Raw genomic sequence first — 22,390 nt, 5'->3', positions numbered from 1 at the left:
TCTGGACAAGTTTTTATTGTGAAATATTGGATTTAGAAAAAAGTACAAAATGTCAAGTCAGATGTTTACAAGTACAGTATTTCAATAGTTTATACATGTGAACAGCTTAACAGGTTCACGGCAGAATGTATTTAGACCATACCATCTAAAAAGGACTGCAATATTCACAGGCTATTGATACATAAATAACTTGAGCCAAAATGACCCTCACTGGTCTAGTAGCTGAAAACAGGCTAAAAAGCACAATACAGCACACCATGGTATCTCCTTACAGGTCCACATTTAAAGAATATCAGCTTATTATGTCAACATACTACAGATCCAGGACTGGGACTCAATTACTAGTTTATACAATTGCAAAAAAAAAAAATCTGTTATAAAATAAGGTCATGGAATAAAAAAGATATTTAATTAGGACTATGTACTGTGAAACCCCTAAATGGTTTAGCCTTGGAATTTACAAAGCTTAATTATTTAGACTGACTTTCAAGTTTTACTCTGTTACCTAAAAGGGGGGGAAGGGGCACCTTTCTGTTGTAGCAGCTCCAACAAGGTGTTAAGAATCAGTATTACAGTTTATTTTAAAACCATAATGACCACTGTGGATTGACAAATGGCTGTGAAACCAGAATATAAAACATTATAAATTTTAAAGGAAGTAATGACTACCTTATGAATTTAGCAAATCCTGCAAACATTAAAATCTGTGTTAAAAAGGCAGTATCTATCATTCCTGGTACTAAATTTAGGAAAATTATTACATGAAGATCTCATAAAAATAAACTGATTTAATTTTTCCAAGTCTGACTGATCCAATCTTTTGCCATCACTTCAAAAATTGCCCTAGATTATGTTTCAAATTGGACAAATTATTTGTATCACTTTATAATGAGTAACTTTAGGAATAATCTATTGTAACATGAGTCATGTTAAAAATAATTATTATAATCATCCTGTGGTCTGAGGAAAGACAGTCTTTGATGACATTCATAATCAATACCTGTTTAAAAACAAAATCTTTAAAACTGATAAACTTAATAGTTTTCTCAAAAAAATTTTATCCCTGCCCATAAATTCAAAAGAGAAGGAACTTCTGCTGCTCTATAAGGTATTATGGAGCAATGCCTGAGGCTTTAAAATTGAACTGAAAAGTCTGAACTGGCATTTAGTAAGTAGATCAATTCTATTACAGGCTGGAACCACTGGATCAAAATATAATTAGTTAATAACTTTACATAACCTATCTCATCCTACCTTAACCTTTTATAGATAATTTTAAAGACTCTGATATAATTTTCTTATAAATAGTGCCTGAATCTTAGATTCCAATTTATTCAAAGATAATCACATACTGATTTAAAAGTTATTTAATTTTTTCCAGATTTACTTTAAACTTACAAATTAAAAGTATGGTGTACATAAATATTAACTTAGATAACCACATATTATAGGGAAAGCAGATATATGGACCACTGCAGAAAAACTATAAATTTTTTAAAAATTTTTTAAAAGAAAAATAAAGCAAATACATAACTCACAAAATATGAACATGAAGCTGTAGGACATAAAAAATAAAATTATCAGAAGTGATTCCAAATTAAATCTTTGGGGAAGTATTTTCACATAATTCAATGAATTCAACGATCAAGAGCTTCCCACATCACACAGAAACAAACCACAAAATCAACTGAAGTTTGTATGCATTATCAGTTCTTAATGCAACCTCAAACATTTTAGCAACTTTGATTTCCTTTTGAAATAGGCTTCTGTACATATGCATTTATATACAAACATTTATTAAACATGATTTTAAAACAAACCGTATGTACAAAAGATCAGCATTCCTATAAATAAAAACATTAGGTGGCAAAAAGGCACTTGTAAGTAAAAATCTACAGTTTTTACAAAACAAAACACATTTTAACTTGGATACTGTACAATAAAAACATTAATTCCTATACCAATAATGAAAATACTAGTTTACTAATGTTAATGATGTAACTTTTAAAAACATATTTACATATACTCTGAAATTCGTTTAATAAAAGCACCATGATTCTTTTCTAAATTCACGTTGATGCAAAGTAAAAACACAATTACTAAAAAACCAGTGTTCACCATTTTCATTGTTTAAAAGCTTTTGTATTTATTTCTAAATTGAAGGTTATCTGAAAGTAGCAGAGTGTAAAACAAAAAACAAAACGAACCAAAAGCCCTGTTGCTTTGACTTCTTAAAACCATACCACTCCTATTATTGCATGTTTCGTTTTAGGAAGGGCACTACTCATGCGCTCCTTTACAACTGTTTAATACTATTGCTGGCAAAAAGTTCCTGGGTATCAAATAATTAAAAAGTTACTTCAAACCAGTTGAAGTTTTATCTGAATGTTTTACAACTTAAAAAATGCTGTATATCAGTTACAAAAGTGAATAGAAACACGCCAATTCACTTGGTGTGCAAAAATATTTTTCCACTACACAGAATTTAAGGGCTTTACAGAATCTTTTTTTTTCAAATTTACATTTTCAGCAGAAACACTAAATGAATAACTACTTTCTCAAGGGGATGTCAGTATGCTTCCGCTTTTGTCAAACTTTTTACCCTTTGACAAGGCTGCAACCTGTTTGAGTAGTTCTCTGTTTTTGGCCTGTGGGAGACAAAAACATTTACGATTAAAAATGTTTAAAATATTAAGTCATGCTGAAGAGCACTACTTATTTAATGCTATTCTTTTCACTTACAGAACAAGACTTAATTGAAACACAGAAAGATAACTCAAAGAGTTGGTATATTTATGTTCCTTTCTTTAACACTGGACATGTAGAAGAAAAATCCTAGATTGGTTTCTATAGACTGGCCCTCTTTGTAAATGTCAACATTAATATAATTGTTGCCATGGATATAAGTGGTTACAAAAAAGGCAACTTTAAGTGAATCCACTTAAAGAGAGTCAAAATTTTTATAAGAAAAAAAATGTTTGTCTCTTTATCTTAAAAACAAGAAATGAAAACTATGAAATTAAGTTTTATAATTAATAAGATCAAATGACTCAAGTGATGATTTGGGAGGAGTTTTTCCCAACAAACTGTGTAAAGTTTTTCACTTGATGTTTCCCTCTTTAAAAAACAAGAATAGCAAGAGGTCCTCTTTGCAAAAAAATTTAGACTTTATCACTTTGCCAAAGGGACTCCTTAAAGTTTAATGATACTCAAATATTTTTTTCGAAACGCCCATCAGAACTGCCCTTTCTGATCTTATTTTTGTTCTTTTAACTGCCATACACTCATTTGGTATTGGCTTTGATGTAATTTAAGCAGTCACACATTATCCCTATTTTCAGTTTCATGAAAGGCTGAATTTTTTTTCAAAGATTTAGAATTTCCCCTTGCTATCAATCTGAACTAAACTTCCACTTCATTCAAATGTTCCATTCACCACTGACAAAGACATTGCCCTTGAGCCAGTGCCCTAAGAAAAGCACTAGTGTTCAGTGAGGAGGAATGTGCAAGTGGGACCACTCAATGAATATTTTCATATTTTGATTGCTTTTGTCTCTTTATGCAATCTTTTAACTGTGGAAACACAGATAATAAGGACTGTCCATATACACAGATACATTCATGATCAAACAGTTTTGGAGTTTTGTCAAATGAGGTGTCCACAACAGTTTGGAACCTGAGTGCTGCTCTAAAAATAACAAACTTTTAAAAGATAGCATTTGATTTATGTTTGAAAACCATTTTGCTTCACAGGTCTATTTTTTCTTACCCAGATAGACATTTTAGCCTCAGTGCTTCACCTACTCTAGTTTTAGCCTTTGTATGGCAAGGTAACATAACACCCTGCTTACACTGCCTGATGTCTTAAAGCAGCTCCATGAAATATAAACTTTTTTCCAGGCTTTGTACTTCCACTCCCCGACCCTTCCCTTATAAACTCTCCATAAGTACTTATGACCTCCAAAATGCAAATATTCCTAGGACTATCTTATATTTGCACATCATTTATGTTTGCATGATTAACAGGCATTTCTCTATTCAACAGATATTTAATAATTAAGGGTAATTAAGAATTTCAATTCCAAACTGAATTTCAATTTCAAATTAGAAAATTATCAAGAATTTAAAAGGATTTATTTTCTCATTAAAACTAAACAGAACTCAAAGGACAAATCAATGAGAATGCCAGGTAGTAGAAGTCAAGTGAGAACACTCATGATCAATTAGTCTATTTCTCAAGTTGACCAGTCCTAGTCAATATGGTAGTTTTAAATTGCTTTCTTTTTATGGTTAGCTGCATATTACTTAATTTATAATTATAACAGATTCACTGCCCACAAGTAGCAATCTTAAGAGAAATTTAACATAAATTAATGAGGGTATTAAAAAAAGGCATGTCTGCAAATTTGCCTCAGAGACTCTCCATCAGATCTGTCAGTTGCATTTATACAATAGGGCTTGTACTATAACACACCAATCATTAAAAAGATAATTAAAAAATTAACAAAACTAATGATTTGTTTTATTTGCTAATCATTAAAGTTAATCCTCATATATTCTCAGTCATCAAGAAATAAATTCAATAAGTTTATAATTTTCATATACTAAATATGAAATATAAGAACTGAAACGTTTAGGTAATGAAAGTAGTTTTCCTCTTAATTCTTTAGCAGCTAATTTTCAACCTGTATTTATATACTCAGTCTCCTAATCACCCCACTAATAAATTCTTTAGCTGATAAAATATGTAAGAAAAAAAGTCTTTAAGAAAAATTAACAGTGCATCATTTGTTAAATGGAAACAAGTCCAAATTTGTCTTACTCTAATGTAGGTATAGTAAGAATATACTTCATAATACAATATTTAAATATATATGCATTTACATTTTTTAATACTAATACTTTTTTATTATGCACCCTGCAAAAATCAATTAAACTATTTAAAAATTCTTAAGCAAGTTAAAAATGTTAAGAAATGCTGGCCTAAAAGAAAAGAGTATCTGGATTAAGAATCACACAGATCCTGCTTCAAATCCTCACTCTGCTACTTATCTGCTACGCAACCTGGAGTCTAGTTTCTGATATGTACAACAGGAATTTTACAACCCACCAGAAAAGGAGTTGAAGGAACTAATCAAACATATCAAACAGCCTAACACAGTGGCTGGTACACAGTAGGCACTCAAACATTAGTTCCCTTCCCCTTTTATCAACTCTAAATGGAAGATGATTTTTTAACTCAGTATTTTTAAAATTTTAGAAAATTAGGGGTTTGGTGGGGTTTTGTTGGGTTTTTTTTGTTTTTTTTTTTTGGTATTTTGCACAATTTTTTCTTGTGATGCTCAGTGCTTATTCCTCAGATGTAACAGTTTAAAATGTTTTGAGAGCTACTGAGCAAGGTAAACTTTCTGTTACAAAGTTGTTTGGTATCACAAAAAGACAAGAAAAATAGTTAACTATATTTCTTCACTTAGGTAGAGAACCTGCTAGTACATGGTTGCTAATGGGAATGCAGCTAAGACAGTACTTAACTGTGACAGAATGGCTCCAGAAAAAACAGACAATATGAGGAAGTGGTCTGATAACAAGGATGAAATATAAAACCTGAGTAACCTGTGGTGATAAGAGCAAAGGGGAAAGAGTAGTTATAGCTGAGTCAGAAGATAAACGTCCCTCCTGATTAGGTGAACACATGTTCATCTGTACCATGGGAATACTATATAACTCAAAGTGAATGTAAGCAGTAAGACAGCCTATGTAAAACCATGTTGGAAATGCGTACTTATAAATATGTTAGTTACTATTCTACTACATGAAACTTCAGATACCAACCAAAAGGAGTAGTCCTAAGATACCAATCAGGCTAAGAGTCAAAAAAGAGGTTCCCCCCGTGCTCGCAACTACAAAATAAAACAAACTGCACTTTTGAATGGTAAGAAGTACTAAGTTTTATATTTATGTATTGCTCACATTTTTCCTGTTACCTCATTCTGGATTTACTCCAGAGTTTTGGGTATATTACATGCAGCAGGTAGTCATTCAGAATTACTGAATGATAAAAATAAAAATATCATAAAACTAATAATTGCTGGTGAACAATAACATCCAAGCCCAATATATGATATGAGCAATCTCTCAGGACAGAGGGTAGATGGGCATGTCCATAAGTCACCATTTATTCAACAAATTACTTGAGTGCGTACTATATGCCAGGCTCTGTTCAAGGATTCTCTTCACAATTCCCTGTAAAAGTAAGATTAGCATTAAGATTAGGCAACCTGTATGTCAAACTTCAACGGGTTCCTAAATCCACTTTCCAATCTCACTGAATTTAAGCTACTTTCAAAGGAGTATGCAAAATATGTAACAAAAGTTAGGAATAGCAAATATCCCTTGGTGTTACAAGTTAAGATCCTGTTAGCCAAAAATATATTCTACAAATGTCAGAATGTATAAATCAACAGAACATGTAGTTAATTTAGTATGGTCTGATTTCTAAATTTGTGAAACTTTGGTGAGAAAAGGCTTAATTAAGGGAATAATCTGTATTCCTGCATATGCTCTCTATCTCTGCAAGTCCAACATCATATACCAGCACCTTTGTGCCTATGGTGACTCCTGACTTCGCCATTCAGTTGTTCTGTATATTGAAGTCCTACTGAGTATTCTTTACAGCACTCTAAGATTGACCTAGATAGCTAGAGGCTCCCTGCTGTGATATACAGGAGACCCCTACTTGGCACCTTGAATATCACAGTACAAAGGTCAAAGTGTATTCTTGTCTTGTATCAATGCATACAGCATAAAATTCCTCCACTACGAGGTCCCTGAGAACTAGATTTGTACACTCTCTTCCCTTCCCACTATCTGGGAGGAAACAGGAAGAATGATTGCACAACATACTCAAGACCTTATTTTCACCTCACTTTCATGAATCTGATTTTTAATTTTTTTGCTTTTCATCCAATGATCAATTGAACATACTCCAACGATATGCTCCTCTGAAAATAGCACCTGAAGTTTAGGCAAAAGATGTCAGAATTACTAAATAGAATCCCCTATCAAGTTATTTCAAGCAATAACTTTTAATGGGAGAATTAAAAACTATTATAAAGTCAAAATTCAAACTGAAAATGTACCAAATACACATAAAACAGGTATCCAATACCAGTCTAAGACAATTAATACTATCAACCAAGTTAAGCCCTCCTTGCATAACAGTTTATATAAATGTTATTTACCTGAAGTTGTTCCACAGTTTCTTTATGAGCTTTTTCCATACTGTTCATCTTTGTTCTCAAGTTTGACTCTTGATACTGAAAGTCTGCCTTCAGTTCAGTTAACTGAGAGATTTAAAAAAAAGGTATATGTGTCTGTGTTTGTGCATGTACAATTTTACGCACATACACAAACATCATTTTAAATATTCTTCACAATAAATTCACAGTTCATTATAGAAGTGGGAGGTGATAACCGGTTTCTGGGGTATTATAACATTTAGAATTTGTTTTTTGAAATGATAGTATAAATTATACTGTCCTGAGTAAACCTGAGAAATTGCCTTTTTTTTGTTTCTTTTTAAAGATGGTTTCACTGAACACAGTTTGGCAACTGGCAGACCAACAGTAAAGCTTAATGGCTAATACTTGGGAAATGCTTCAATAAAAATGTACTTTACATTATAGATAAACAATGTGAACATTAAGACTGCCTTCAGGTCAAAATAATCTTTCAATGACAAAAGAAAGTTTCACACTGGGCAAGTACAAGGAAGGTCTTATCAACGAAGAAATATGCTGCATTACTTTAAAATCTATGTCCAAAACTATGTATCCAATACCACCCAAGGTGTGAGGTAAGAAATGGAGTACAAAGCACAGATATACAACTAACATGGAATGAGAAGGAAAGGGAATTATTTGGATATTTTGGCTAGACTTAGAAAAATTTACCTGGTTTGAAGAAGCAAAGGCAGCTGCATGACAATTTTTTCATAAATACCAATGACATTTATCAAGATACAAAGTCTCATGACTTCATACTAAAAATTAAGTTGGTATTATACAATTCCATTATCAGAACCATGTGAAGAAAGCTTCCGGTTATTTTTAAATGTTTTTCATTTTGCAAGTTTTAAAGGTTTGCACTACCTTTTGGTAGCTACCTAGTAGCTATTAAACTGAATGATGTACCACAGCAGAAAAGAGGAACAAAGGACGTCATGGTGTCTTATATTCTTATTTTCTGAGTAAAAGCCCTTGTCAAATTCAAAGAGTAACTGAATTCTGTTTTCTATATTACAAAGGAATTCCTGTTCTGAAATGCCAATTCATATCAAATCGGCTAAGATTCTTATCACTCCACTGTAAACTGCCTTCAGATAATGAATTTCTAGAAGGATCACATTTTATTTATTCATCTTTGTATTCTCACAATCTAGTATGTGGCTGGCTCTAGACACCGAATAAAGTGAAATAAATTCACAAAAATAACTGAGTTGACTTAGATTTACATTATAAAGAAAACTTACAAATACGTAGCTATTTTAGGCTTACAACTATTGTTTTCCTTACAACACTAATTTCCATACCCATTAGTGTTTTTTTCGGAAAAAGGAACACTAACAAAAGCAGAAAACTTTCAACTAACTGCACTAACACAGAATAGGAAAAAAATAATCTAGTGAAGTCAAAATTCCACAATTCTATACTGCTTGGTTTTGGAATTATTGTTATTTTTTAGTAAGTTAGCATTCACTCAACTTTGAACTAGGTTTATTCTGATATACCTGCCTTTGTGCAATAGAAATGTCTAAATTTTTGTACATAAAATTTCCATAAAAGTTCATTTAAAAAATTCTGTTAATAAAAGATATCCATAAAAAGTATGACAGAAGTATCCTATTTTTACCTTATGTTAACCCTCAACTTCACATATTGAATTTGCTTCAACTAAGGTACAAATGTACCTTCAATTTAAACTTAAAAATAAATTTAAATCTATTAACCATCAAGGTACAGGAAAATGGAACATAGGTGTTCAATGCCAGAAGTGAGAGCTGGCTGAGTCTCAAGGAGGACTATGAATACTGATAGGTGATTCATATACATATTTATGTATTGTTCATGATTTTAATAAAAGTAATATTTTTAATGCTTTCCTATTGCTTTATGCAGTGTTTTAAACAGGTCAAACTAGAGAATCCAGGACATGAAAAGTACAAAGGTCAGTTCTCCCCTCAAAAATGACCAAACATCAGTAATGGCAGCTATGAGCACTTACACATCAGGAGCTACAGTACTTTACATTTTCATCTAATCACAGCAATCATCCTATTCAGTGGCATTAATACCATCATTTTTTAAGTGAGAAAACTGAAGTCCAAAGAGGTGAAAAGCATTCTGTTCAAGTTCGTAAAGTGTTAAAGCTTTGATATTCCTTGGTTTAAATGATGAAATCCCAATTAAGTATATTTATTTCCTACAAAGTGATTTTAGATAAGACACCTACTGCTAATCACTGACTACCACACAGAAAATTCCCATAGCATTACTTTTTGCCAGTTACTTGACCTGGACTGAAATAAACGCAGTTGGTAAGTCAATGACGATATTCAATTACTTCCTCAAATCACAAGAATTCACATAATATTCTACTTAGATCTTATTTTCAAATTAAGGCACTAGGCCTATTTTTAAATGACAGGCTTTCTGAAAACTAATATTCAGAAATTATTACAATTTTAATTAGTTCTCAATTAATTTTTAGAACCAAAATTCTGAAAGACTATTTTTCCTATCTTCTTTAGATGGGTCAGATTCCAATTTGGGTTTTATAATGTCTTATAAGAATTACACACAACAAAAATTACTAATTTATTAAAGAAAGGCCAATAAAATTTGCAAATATCAAGTAAGAGTCCAGACATAAATCTTACCAGGCTTCAGTGAACCATGTTCTTACCTTTTTATCTTTTTCTAAAATGGTCTGATCTCTCTGTTGTAAAAGACGTTTAAGTGACATCACTTCTTCTTTCAGTTGACTTATAAGGACAAAATTGTCTGTTCCCCCACTATCTGCTGACTGATTTATAGAGCTACTAAAAAGAAAAGAACAAAACACAGTTAAATGAAACAGAAGGAAAATTAGCAGGTGCTCAAATTGCATAAATTAGACAATTCCACAAACATCCTTAAGGCTAATGCAAAAAAATATGTACCTGACAGAAATGGATGCAACTGGCAAATTACCTTACTAATGGCACACATTACATACACCTGCAGAAATATAATTCAGTATTAGCTTTTAGGGGGTCAATACTTCTAGTGTAAAGCAATAGGCAGCCAATTTGTACAGTAACATCAGCAAACTTTTGGCTAATGAACTAAAACAAAGTCACGCTCATAATACTTTAAATCTAAAAACATTTTCCAAGCAGGTCAATTTAAAGCATCACAATTAGATTTGTGTTTTACTGATGAATAATTAAAATAGAATGTTCTCTGTTCAGATGTTTTCCTTTTTCAAAACCCTTATTTATTCCCAAACAGAACAACATAGTTCAGTGCCACTTTCTTATTGCTAAAATTAAGTTAAAAATTTACTGATTATATTTACTTTTCTAGGTAACTCAAAGAAGTCAATGTAGAAGATACATGTTTTCATTTTTTACCTAGTAATAATTGCAATCAACCACAACTGCTCAACTAAATTGAATCTTCACAGCACTAAAAGAATTCATTTTTACCTATCTCCATTAGATGGCTTAGATTCCAATTTGGGCTTTTTCTTTGGAGTTTCATTCTGAATTGCTGCAGAGGATTTATGGCTGAAACCAAACAATAATAAGAATAATTAGAGTAAAAAGGGAAGAGGCACCAAGTGACAAGTTCTTCTTCTCCTTAAGTATGACCGATCATCATTGATTTTTTTTTTTATAGCCTAAGTAACAAAGTTAAAGAGAAGTCACATTTTAAAAAATGCATTTTAAAATACTTCAAAAAATGTGTTAACATATTTACCTCTGTTTCCACAGTCCCTGCTCTTGTTCTGGACTCAGACTGCTGATTCTGAAAAATATATAAATGACATCTAATAACATTTATTTAATACATCTACATTTAACAGCATTCTTCCTAATGGAATCAAATTATTTATGTTTTTCATCTTTCAGAGAAAGGCATATTCAATTAAATTTTCAGACTAAGCTAATATATATATTGACTAAATCATATTCTATTGAGATAAATTCTAATCAAATGACTACTAACCATCTTAATTTTCTTAAGAAAGGTATGATGATAGGGACTGAATTTTCTATTTTAACCAGGGCTTCCACAAGTCAATTTAATATTGTCCTAAGGGCTAAAGTATATGAGCATGAAAACCACCAAAATAAGGTTCTATAGTTATAAAGTCTGAGAATCATCGTACTTAAGCTGTCTTTACAATTTCAAACAGAAAATGTATCTTTAAAGTTATGGCTTTCCTAATTATCCTATTTGGAAATGCTTCCTTCTGAGCAGCTCAAGTTACTCAGAATAGTGTGTCAAGTTAAATCAGGAAATGGCTTGTTTCTTTTCTCATTTTTCTAAGAACCACCTCCAAAGTCTCTAGATCTTTCTCTAGTCAGTACTCTGGAGAAGTCACGCTGAAAATCTTGGGAATTTCATAGTAACAACTAATTTTACTCTTAGAGTACTATAGTACTACTTCTTTTCAATTACATGCCACAATACTAAAAACCACTTTATAATTCACTATGAATCCTACATACCACTTTTCTCCTATACTTGAACACTGGCCAGTTCTTTACTACCCCATAGTTTATCAACTCAACATGTATAAAGCACCTCCTATGCACCAGACACTATGTACTTACGTACAATATAAGTGATATTAGAAGACCTGGGCCTTTTGCCAGATACTTAAAATCCCTAAGACTCAGTCCTCATCTGTAAAAATGGGTACAATGCATACCTATAGGCATATGAGGATTTAAATGAGTTATGAATATAAAAGCACTAGTACAATACCAGCATATACATAATATACAGAAATACGCACGTTAGTGTCTGTGTATAAAATTTATCATTCTTTAGCTGTAAAGTATTTTAAGTGAAAGTTAAAAACAGAGTATGTTCTCATGAATCAGCTATAAATAAATACCAAGTTGGGAAAACAATTCTGTAGTTCTATGATCCTGAGTTAATTCTTTACTTGAGGCAATAAATGGCAACCTACGGAGGAATTTGGTTGCCATTTTCTCCCTTTATGAATTTATTATAAGCATTAGCAAGCCACATAATCACACATGAATAGCAATATCCAGAACAGTCACATCAGTAATGATTTAACAGAAACGCTTGGAATTCTCGTCTTGCTTTCCGAGATGGGCCACTCCTAGATTCAGAATGTCCTGCGTTCCTTCCCTCCCCATCTTCCCATCAGTATGTATGACAGTATATATGCCCCTTATAATTGTTCTAATCTACTTAACTTGAGATAGTACCCCACACACCAGGCTGCCTACTTGTCAAATGATCTATATCTACCAAATATAAAACAGTATTTGTATTTAAGTAATCAGAAGGGGAAAAGTAAATGTTAACATCCTCTGTCCCTTTACTTTTGAAACCTGTATTCTCTCAAAAGACTAAGTTACTGTCACAGAATTTAATCTTTATAAATATCCTAAGTGTGTCCTTTCACTTCATGCTAAGACAAATTTATCTATAAAGGACAGGGGGAAGGGACATTTCAGCTGAGTCTTAACAGTAGGTCTGATAAATAACATTATGGTAGTTATTTTGTCATATTTTCTCTTAAACAAGGAAGATTTATGTTTGTTCCTTTGGATATGAAGGCCACAGGATTTCTTCAAAATTACCAGATTAGAAGTCACTATAGTCACTATGTAGTCTACCACTGTTACATCCAGAAAGCACTACAACACCAGAAAGCAACTGGAAAAATTGCTACTTAAGTCAACAATATCAATGCCTTAATAAAAACTAATAATCTTGTGCATGCCTACAATTTAGAGTCAAATCTTATAAATTACACAGACTATGTTGTATTCCAAAGATACCATTATGTGGTCCTAAATGTGATAGGCATCAGTTTTATATAAATGAAATTATGTTTTTACTATCTGCAACATTAAAGACTCAGAGAAATCTGGGGGAAAATAACTGAATTTTTCTGAAAATCAGCGTGTATCATGTCTCTTTTCTCCCTTTTGTGTTTTAATATTCTTGATTTTTCCATTAAGACTAAAACCACATTTAAGAAAACCTCCCCCACAAGGCACTTTAAAAATCAAGTCATTGTTTATATTTGAATAAAGTTTCTATGTGTTTTTAGAAAACAGCAAAGTACCAAGAGTTAAAAAGAGTATTTCTCACACTTTTGGAACCTTCAAGATCTAAAATGCCCCCAACATGATCACAAGTGGTAATGTCATAATCTGTTCTTCAGAAATACTGCATGGGCATTTCCTAGTAACTGGTTTAAATTTGTTGTAACTAAAACAAATTAATGATAACTCAGGTAAATATAATTTTAAAAGTAAAAACCCTAATAATTATTTTAAAAAAAAGGATAGTGAGGCTTTTGATTACATAAATCAACAACTTATTAGTTAACTCTGAGGTACTTGTATTTTGATTTCATGATATGATCATAATTTTACATAGTTGCTTAAATGTCCTATCTTTACTATTATGGTAAACAGATAAACACACTCCATGAGTATAATTTTATACACTGAATAAAGTGGGAAAACAGCCTTAGACATTCAGGAAGCTTACCTTGTGCAATGGAAACCAGTCTAACACATAGTATTTGCAAAAAGTTAAAACAACATATGGCACTAAAATGCCAGGGAAGATTTTAGAAAACATGATTTTGAAGTACTTACTTGTGATGACTACTGCTGTGGCGATGGTGATGGTGGTGGTGGTGGTGGTGGTGTTTTGAATGATGCTGGTCTTTCTCAGTAAGAGATGAAGAAGATGAGTTTGAATGTGAAGATCCCAGGCTCTTCCTTTGGTCTTTGGTCTTCTGTAAAACCCTCTTGTATGACAAAGTGCAGAGCCAGCATAACAACTTTCCATCAACCTTTATTAAGAAAATGTTTGTATTAGATTAAATGTACCTGTAAACTGGCTGTAAGATACTCTAATCAGATAAACTGTTCAATTTCTAGCTATTTTCTCTCACACACTCACACTCATACACTCAAACACACAGATTCTTGTAAAATGAAAGTAAAATTAGACTTTTCTGAAACTTGGGAAAATGCTTGTTTGGAGGATCATGAAACTAATGAGAAAGACACGGACTTCTAGTTTTGAGGCACTTTTAATTTGGAGAAAGTTATTTTATTACTAAAAAATAAGTATAAATTGATGATATACTTCAAAGAAATCTTATGATTGATTCATGAGCCTGAATTCTTAAATTACTGTCTAATTACTAAAATGACAAAGTATTTTCCAACATAGTAAAAACTACCAATCTATTAAAAAAAGGAGAGCTTGAATGACATATACAGTTGATTTTCACTATTCACAGGTTTCATATTTACAAATTTACTACCTACTTGGTAAAATTTTTTTGTAACCCAAAAATCAACTTGCAGCACTTCCATGATCATTCACCAACCAGCACAGAGCAGCAAAATATTTGCAAAGCCAGGCAACTAATGTTCTCAGCCGAGGTCACCCAAGTGGTGCTCTGCTGCCTTCTTCTTTCAGCTCTCATCCTGTAAACAAGCGTCCTTTTCAGTCTATTTAGTGCCATACTTTTTGCACTGTGTGCTTTTTTTTGGTGATTTCACTGTTTGAAACGGTTCCCAAATGTAGTGTGCTGAAGTGATGTATATAGTGAGTGTTCCTAAGAGCAAGAAGACTGTGATGTACCTTATGTAGAAAATTCATGTATTAGATAAGAGTTCAGGCAGTTTTGGTGCTGCTTGCCATTGGTTCAATTTAATTAATCAACAATATATATTAAGTAAGGTGTTTTTAAACAGAAACACATATAAAGCAAAACAAGATCATGTATTGATCAGGTGATCACCATGTCGTGACCAGAGGCAGGAACCTAATCCTGTACTGCCACTGGGAGCAGTGGTTCCGTTTCATTGATCTGTGCTCAAAGCAACTTTACCATGAGTAACAAAAATCAACTGTATGTTTGTGAAAGCAGAGGAAAAGAGACTTCTTCCTAACATTAAGGCTAAACCTCTAAAAATAAAGTTTCTGTCTTCTACTTGTTCACACAGGAAGTGCTGGAGGGACATGCCTTACAACTATGGTATGTATATTTCTGTGGGGGTTCCTGGGAGATAACCCTCAAAGAGACCGTCATCCTCTAATCAACTGAAACTGATAGACAACAGTAGGTCCGTGTGAATACTGATCAGCAGAGGAATGCCACAGGCAGACATATACTTTTTAAATCACAACAGGTAAAGAAAAACACATAGTGGTTTAAAATATGAGCCCTAAATTAAAAGGAAAAGACTACTAACTTTGAATTTTATGTGCTAATGTGCCATCAGGTATTTTTTCACACCAGCAACTTCATGTAACCAGCAAAAGGTAACTGGCTGAAAGGATTTAAAAGCAATAATTCTCACAAACCAAATGTTGGATAATCAAAAATTACAGAATAACCATCACAGAGTATTTTTTTTTGATATAATAATCTCAACTGATCAACATGAATCTACATATGATGCACTCAAGGAAAAGATGCACTGTTTGAGCACTTTCACCTGCTTTCAGGAACCCAAGGAAGTCATCAAGTCTCAGTGGTGTATTAATTGTAACTTCCAACTTGTTTGGGTGTTTACTTTCCAGATGTCATAACATAAATAAAACATACCTTTCTTCTTCCTTCCTCCTTCCGATCAAAAGCACATTGTTGTTTGCACTGTTCACAGGTCTGAGGTGGTCCATATTTTTTTTCTGAATTTGTACAACGCTGACACTTTGTACCAATAAACGCTGCAATTATGTTACAGTACTGACAAGGTTTAGGCTGAAAATAGATAATATATTTTCTTTAATTGAGACATTTATAAATATTAAAAACTTGCTCTATAAAACATACCTAGTGTACAGACATTTCTGGGATTAATTAAGGAAATTAATAGGTAAAAAAATTTTGTTAAGCATGCTACCCTGCTATATTCAGGGACATTTTTCATGTTCCTATTTATTTACTAATTTTTATCTTGAGTCATGAAACTTTTTTAAGCATTAAATAAAATCATGAGAAATATGTTTATGATTTGCAGAGTTTGTTATATAATATAAACACTACATATGAAAAAGGTCTCACAATTAAAATAAAGGTACGCAGCAATGATAGAAAAGGTTCATGTATCCAGTATTTGGGGTAATGAACTTCTACTAATTTAATATCCTGGTTAGCTTAATTACTGTATCATTTATTCAAAAAACATCTAACAACTTTTCATCACATACAAGTTTAGATAAGATACGTATACTATAGGTGAGTTTTTAACTTAAAAAAAATTGGCATTAAGCATATTCCACACAAACTATAACAAACATACCTTGACATTTTCTTTGACATTCAAGACAATTCACGATTTTATGAAGCCTTTAGGCCAGCATTCTGACTAGTCATGACTGTAACATAGCAATGACTATAATATACACGCAAGAAAAGAACTTGTAATAGTATAATGTTGTGAGTTTTGTGAATGCCTGAATTGTGCTCTTATATAAAACTGCTAAAAGTCTGAAGAGGGGGAAAAAGTGTAGTTATGCAAAGTTTATGGATTATTAGGCACTCTATAACCAGGAGTTTGTTATACTTGAATCTTTAAAGAACAAAATCATAAATTTCATAGTAAAATTTCAATGTACATAAAAATGACAATGTAACTGTTTTTAAATACTGTCACCTTCCCATGAGACTGTCTACAGAAAACTTTTCCTGAAACATTTTGATATGTGGAAATATTTAAGAACATAGCAATACATATATATATATATATATATATATATCTATATATTTTTTTTAGGAGAGCAAGGTACAGGCTTTTATTTAGAGATACAGTGAAAGGACAGAGCTCCCAGCTCACGCCAGGAGGGGACAAGAGAGTCCCAATACATATTTTTTTTAAAGGCTCAGATTAACTGACCAGTAACAACATGAAATGAAAATATGAGTCATACTTACTGTGCCAAATTGCTTCACATTTTGAGCACACTTCTTACAAATTGTATTAGTTTTGCTGAAAAGTAAATTGTATGAAGATGATCAAATTTACATAGCTTACTGAATTAGTACAATGTTGAATTAAAACGAATTGTCAAACAGTAGTATTCTTTTGCTTTAATAGTACTTAAAACTTATTCTAATACAGACCAAGGATTTAAAAAAAAAAAAATAAGGCTCTTTTGAGGGTTATATATCATCCAAAGTTACTCCACTTTCACTAACTTACATGTTTTCATATTTTCATTGTGTATTTTTTGGTAAAAGATACAGAAGAAAAATATCCTGTTTCCTATCTAGTTCCAAAATCTTCATTTCACACTCGCCACTATTTACACACAGCATACCTAACCTTCCACTACACCTTCTCCCCTATTATGTTCCCATACTTACGAAGAAACTATTGTTCTCTTACTCTTATTCTCTGGCCTGTGCTCTGGTTTTCTAACAGGAGGAATTGCCCTGTTAAAACTGCTTCCACAGGTAACAAGTTACTAGATTTCACTCTGGGAAGGTAATTGGTAACATTATAGACCTTTCCTCTGGTGCACATCATCACTAACATTTTGACATTTTTAATAGCTTAATGGTAACTTTATATTTGCATTTTTCATTAGCAAGGCTGTACAGTTCCCATATAACAACTCATTCTTTATTTCCTCATGTTTAAACTGAAGGGTAGCTGTAAGATAACCATTAACTTTTCACCCACTACATATAAAAGGTTTACAACTTAAAATTTAAGAAGCTAAACCATTTAAAAAAATTTTTTTAATACAAATATGGGATTACAATCCCCAAGTATTCCTTACAGACAGTACTTTGTCTTTAACAACCAAAAACTGTTAAGTATACAAACCTCTCCTGTTGAAATTCTGATCTGCAGTATGTACATTTTACAATAGGATGAGCAATCCGACATTCCTGTAATAAGACAATATGTTAGTGTCTATCTCAAGTTCCAAACTTCACTTTTCTGGTAGAAAATTATTACCCAACCTAGTCGAATGTCTAAAACATCACTAAAACCTATCCCCAAAAGTAGACAATTAGGTGATTTACAGTATAAACGGCCAATTACAGCATTATTCCTTAGGGAAGGCATAGGTGTCTTTGTCTTTATTAAACGTGAGGTGTATGCTACGCATAAACTAAGAAAGCTGTCAGGTTCGATTTCAACGATTGGTTAAATGTTAAACACTTAATATTTTGCACCGTTGCTCACAGACAGCATCCCGGCTTTAACGGGATGGGAGGAGCTCCAAATCATAGAGCATTCTGTTCCCAGGCCAGTCGCTTCGCTTTTCTGGACAGGGAAGAAGGATGCCATCAGCTTTGCGGCTTCAGGTTCCTAGCAAGAAAGTGCAAAAACCGTCCCCTGCCTCCCGGTGGAAGGACAGGACAGACCAGGCAGAAGAAAATAGAGATGAAAACATCTCCACCCCAGGATCTCTGCGGCACAGACCGGCGGCTGCCTCAGTTCCACCCGAGACCCCTGAACCTTGTCGGGGCTCGACCCCGTCGTGCGCCACCTGGAAGAGGACGAGGTTGTCTTCACCTCAGGGGCCTGCCCCAGCTAATGCTCAGGCCCTCGGACCAAGGGGGTCCCCCTGGTGAGGAGCCGGAGCTCCAGACGCCGACAGCGCCGGTTGAGAGAGCGGGGTCACGGCCGAGCACACCCAGCCCGCCCGCCGCCCGGCGCCCACGGACCTTGCAGAGCTGCTGGCCCTGGGAGAGCTCCTCGAAGGGGTAGCGCTGGGTGCACTTGGTGCAGGCGTACAGGGCCGAGGCCGCCATCCTGCTCCGCGGGCTCCTCCGCCGCCGCCGCCACCGCCCGCTCCGAGGCGGGGCCCCGCGGGGAGCTCGGGCGCCGCCGCCACCGGGCCGCGGGCCCCTCCTCCCCACCCCTGCCTGGCGCCCTCCGGGGCCACGCCGTCTCCCTCCGCCTCCGCGTTCCCCCCGGCCCACCCAACGATGCAGTCCCAGCCGCTCCCGCTCGCGGCCCGACAGCGGCGGAGGGAGACGAAACGGAGTTGGTTGCGATTTAGCTACGCGGCGCAGGATCCGCTTCCTCCTCGGCCTCCCTTCTCCGCCGATGATTGGCTGGAGAGGCCGCGCGTCACCTGTACTCCCCTCCCAGCTCCAGCCCGGCTGCGCACAGAGCGCCCACAAAGGGAGGCAGCGGCCGGCCAATAGCGGCACGGCGCTCTCGGCGCGCGAAGCCGGCCTTAAGCTGGCCCCGCCCCAGTTCCCTGCGGGCTGTTTCTGGCCTCCGGCCTCAGGTGTGGGTGCGAGCTGCCCGATCCAATTGGACAAGCGTCCGCGAAGGTTTGCCCGCTCCTACTTTTTTTTTCACTTGACTTGTATTGCGCCAATTACTAAGCTCCTCCTAATTCTATTTCTTATTGGCTGAAAAGTCAGTACTTCACCAAAGAGAGGCGTCCTCGGGTCAAGCTCACGCTCTGGCGTTTTGTCCGAGGAAACGGATGGAGTGTTTGAACTTAGCATCTGTTTTTATTCTATTTCAATCATTCGCCTCAGCCGTTCCTGGAGACGACAAAGCCCCCCGCCAGCCGGATAATTCCTCAGGGCCGCCCGCCGCCCCACCGATTTCAGCGCCTGCCTCCCCGCTCCGCGCCGCCTTGTGGCGTCACCAAGGAGGCGGATTCACGCCTACCGAAGACGTCCTCTTTTTTGATTCTGATTGGCTGTTCAGGACGTCCGTTAAGAAGTGTGGCCACTCTGCGAGTGCGCGCTGAGCGTGGGCGTCTCCGCAGGGGTGTACGGCAGGCTTTCGAGGCCAGGTACCAGTGCTCCGGCCCCTCCATCTGGGCTCACTCGGCTCGGCTCAGGGTCGCTGCTGGCGGGCGGCGCTCTGCAATCTTGAGAGGTGCGAGAACCCGGCCCGTCCGAGGCTGCGGAGATCTGCTGCTCAGGCAGGAAGATGGCGGCTGCGTCTGTCTCTGCCACCTCTGGTTCTCAGTTCTCGGTAAGAAGCGGCTCGCGTTCGAGGAGGCCGCGGGTAGGTTCTATTGCCTCTGCGTCTCCTCGCCCTCCGCAGAGCTCTTGGCCGAGGGGGGAGCGGCGGGGGACGTCTATGGCTCCCGCTCTTCGGGCAGGCCACTCCTCCCATTGGAACCGGCTTGGCTGGTCTCCGCCCCGCCGTCCCCTCCTCGCCTTCCGGCCTGGCTGTGCCGGCCACACGTTGCGGGGCCTCGACGGGCTGGCGGCGCCCGCACTGTGGTGGCGGGTACGCAGAGCCGCTGTGAGCACATGGGCCTAACGACCCTTCTTGGAAGCTGAGACCCGGTAGGGGCGCGCGGGCCGGCTTCCCAGGCAGCTAGCGAGTAGTCCGCGGTCCGGAGTGCAGGGTAGTCGATGCTAATACTGACGCCTTTTGCTTGCAGTGCCTCCTCGTCCTCCTCGTAGCTTTGTTCTGGGCTTATCCTGTCCAGACCGCGCGCTTTCCACGTCGCCCTGTGACTGCGCCTTGTAAATGCCGTTTCAGAGAGGCAGGAGAGAAGCTGCCGTTTAATGTTTTCGCCTCCGCAAGGGCCTCCAGCCAGTTTAGTCACTAATACTTGGGGAATTGGGTTTTCGAAGGCTTAGCGTTTTAGGAATCGCCTCATTGGGAATTGACGGTAAATAGCAAATAAGAGGATGCTCAAGTTAGAATCATTCTCTCTTCATTTAGCAAATGCTGAGTGCTTGGCATACTTTTAGGCTCCAAAAATTACACAGACGAATAGGATAGAATCCCTGCTTTGAAGGAGCAAAGCACTGAAGAGAAACTACACATGATTAAATCATTATGCAGTGCAGTTTGGTAAATGCTACCGTACTGAGATATGAAATAACCTAGAGAGTGTTTAGCAGTGCCTGGTAGGCCAGAAGGGCAGGTGAACTAGCTGGGTGATGCCGGAGGAAAAAACACAACAGGCATTTGGGTATATGCTCCAAGACAGTAAGTGCTTTTAGGAAACCTGAAATAATTTGGAACGAGCAGAGGTAGTGTGGAGGTATAGTTGTATTAGATGGATTGTAGAAGTAGGTACTGTGATACTGGGATGAGGTCAATCCTTAGTCCTTAGGTAGCCTGGACAGAAATTCCATACAGTGTTTAATAGGAAACTGTACATATATTTATATACTAAGCTTAACTTTAAGTGGATTCTGAGTATCAAGAGTACATTAAGAATATCTAATATGCTACTAATCAAAGTTTAAAAACTTGAATTAACGTTACCTACTACTACAAATATCTAATTTGGAAGTCGCTCAAAACAAAAATGACTAAATTTAGTTGACGGTGTATAAGAAATAGCCCTGCTTGGACACTTAAGTTGCCCAGCCAGTTGAAGACTGGCATTTCCAACAATTTAAAAAGCACATCAGTTTTAAGAGCTAATCGTAAAATGAGACAACACAAAAAGACCTATTTTAAAAGTACAACAGGAACTTAGAAGGCAATTCGTACGTATTACATGTTGACTGAGCTAGCTGTATTAAAGAGAGAATTGTATGAGACCAGGATTTTTAACAGGTGGATCATGAATAACAGTCTTTAGGAAGTGTTGTCATGGAAATCTCAAATGTGAACAAAGGAAGTAGATGATACATTTGAATTAAGTATTCTTTTGGTGAAGCAGCAGCCAAAAGAGTAACTAGAGCAGGTAACATTTATTGATTGCTGTTTGGCAACTCACTAGTGAGGAGCTTTAGGAAAACATCTATGATTGGGCGTAGCGATATTAAACAAAAAGTACAAGCAGCATAATGTTGAAACAAAAGAAAGTCTTTCCTGCTGGGCCTTTTTTATTTTCCCCAGTAACCATGGCCAACACGCTTATGTGACTTTGGACTTAATAACCAATCTCCTGACAGGTGTTTTTTAGCCAGGCCCTTTAACCAAGGTGCTCCATATTTAGTTCTCTTAAAAATGTTTTACGAATGTATCATAGATTTTTAAACATCGAGTATATGAAATACCTGTTTATGACAGTAGTAAAATGGACACCTTCATGCCCTTCTTGCGAATTCCATTTTCTTGGTTTCTCACACTCACATCCGCCGCTTTGAGATTGTGATACATGCTTAGACTGTGCTGTCTGGTAGTCATTTGCAAAAG

The 22,390-nt window shown here is 36.0% G+C and overlaps 2 protein-coding genes across 9 annotated transcripts in view; one reads left to right on the top strand and one right to left on the bottom strand.

Annotated features, from left to right (window-relative positions):
* On the bottom strand, nucleotides 1-19,306 carry FAM76B (family with sequence similarity 76 member B). 7 transcript variants are annotated; one of them, XM_073239424.1, is made up of 12 exons: nucleotides 18,973-19,306; nucleotides 18,488-18,794; nucleotides 18,122-18,186; nucleotides 17,224-17,278; nucleotides 15,895-16,050; nucleotides 13,922-14,121; nucleotides 11,022-11,069; nucleotides 10,748-10,828; nucleotides 9,964-10,099; nucleotides 7,242-7,343; nucleotides 6,204-6,243; nucleotides 2,655-5,613 (listed from the first exon to the last, which is right to left on the bottom strand). In XM_073239424.1, exons 2-12 carry the CDS (start codon nucleotides 18,590-18,592, stop codon nucleotides 5,528-5,530), a joined length of 1,074 nt encoding a protein of 357 aa, XP_073095525.1. In that variant the 5' UTR covers nucleotides 18,593-18,794; nucleotides 18,973-19,306; the 3' UTR covers nucleotides 2,655-5,527. The 7 variants fall into 7 exon arrangements, with proteins under 7 accessions (XP_036876506.1, XP_036876505.1, XP_036876507.1 ...); XM_037020611.2 differs by lacking the exon at nucleotides 2,655-5,613 and adding an exon at nucleotides 1-2,648 and having other exon boundaries at nucleotides 18,488-19,306; XM_037020609.2 differs by having other exon boundaries at nucleotides 9,964-10,096; nucleotides 18,488-19,306.
* A 541-nt stretch (nucleotides 19,307-19,847) lies between these two features.
* Nucleotides 19,848-22,390, top strand: part of CEP57 (centrosomal protein 57) — a 44,502-nt gene continuing 41,959 nt past the window's right edge. Inside the window, exon 1 of one of the 2 annotated variants that reach the window (XM_017655876.3) lies at nucleotides 19,848-20,251. In XM_017655876.3, the coding sequence (XP_017511365.1) occupies nucleotides 20,207-20,251 (45 nt within the window). In that variant the 5' untranslated portion in view covers nucleotides 19,848-20,206. Of the gene's footprint in view, nucleotides 20,252-20,327; nucleotides 20,572-22,390 lie in introns of those variants that run through there. The other variant, XM_073239423.1, reaches the window with a different exon arrangement.

This window comes from Manis javanica, chromosome 6 (assembly GCF_040802235.1).
Source record: "Manis javanica isolate MJ-LG chromosome 6, MJ_LKY, whole genome shotgun sequence".
In the NCBI taxonomy this organism is placed as follows: Eukaryota; Metazoa; Chordata; class Mammalia; order Pholidota; family Manidae; genus Manis; species Manis javanica.
Note: the sequence above shows the minus strand (reverse complement) of the source record. Positions and strands in the feature narration are given on the sequence as shown.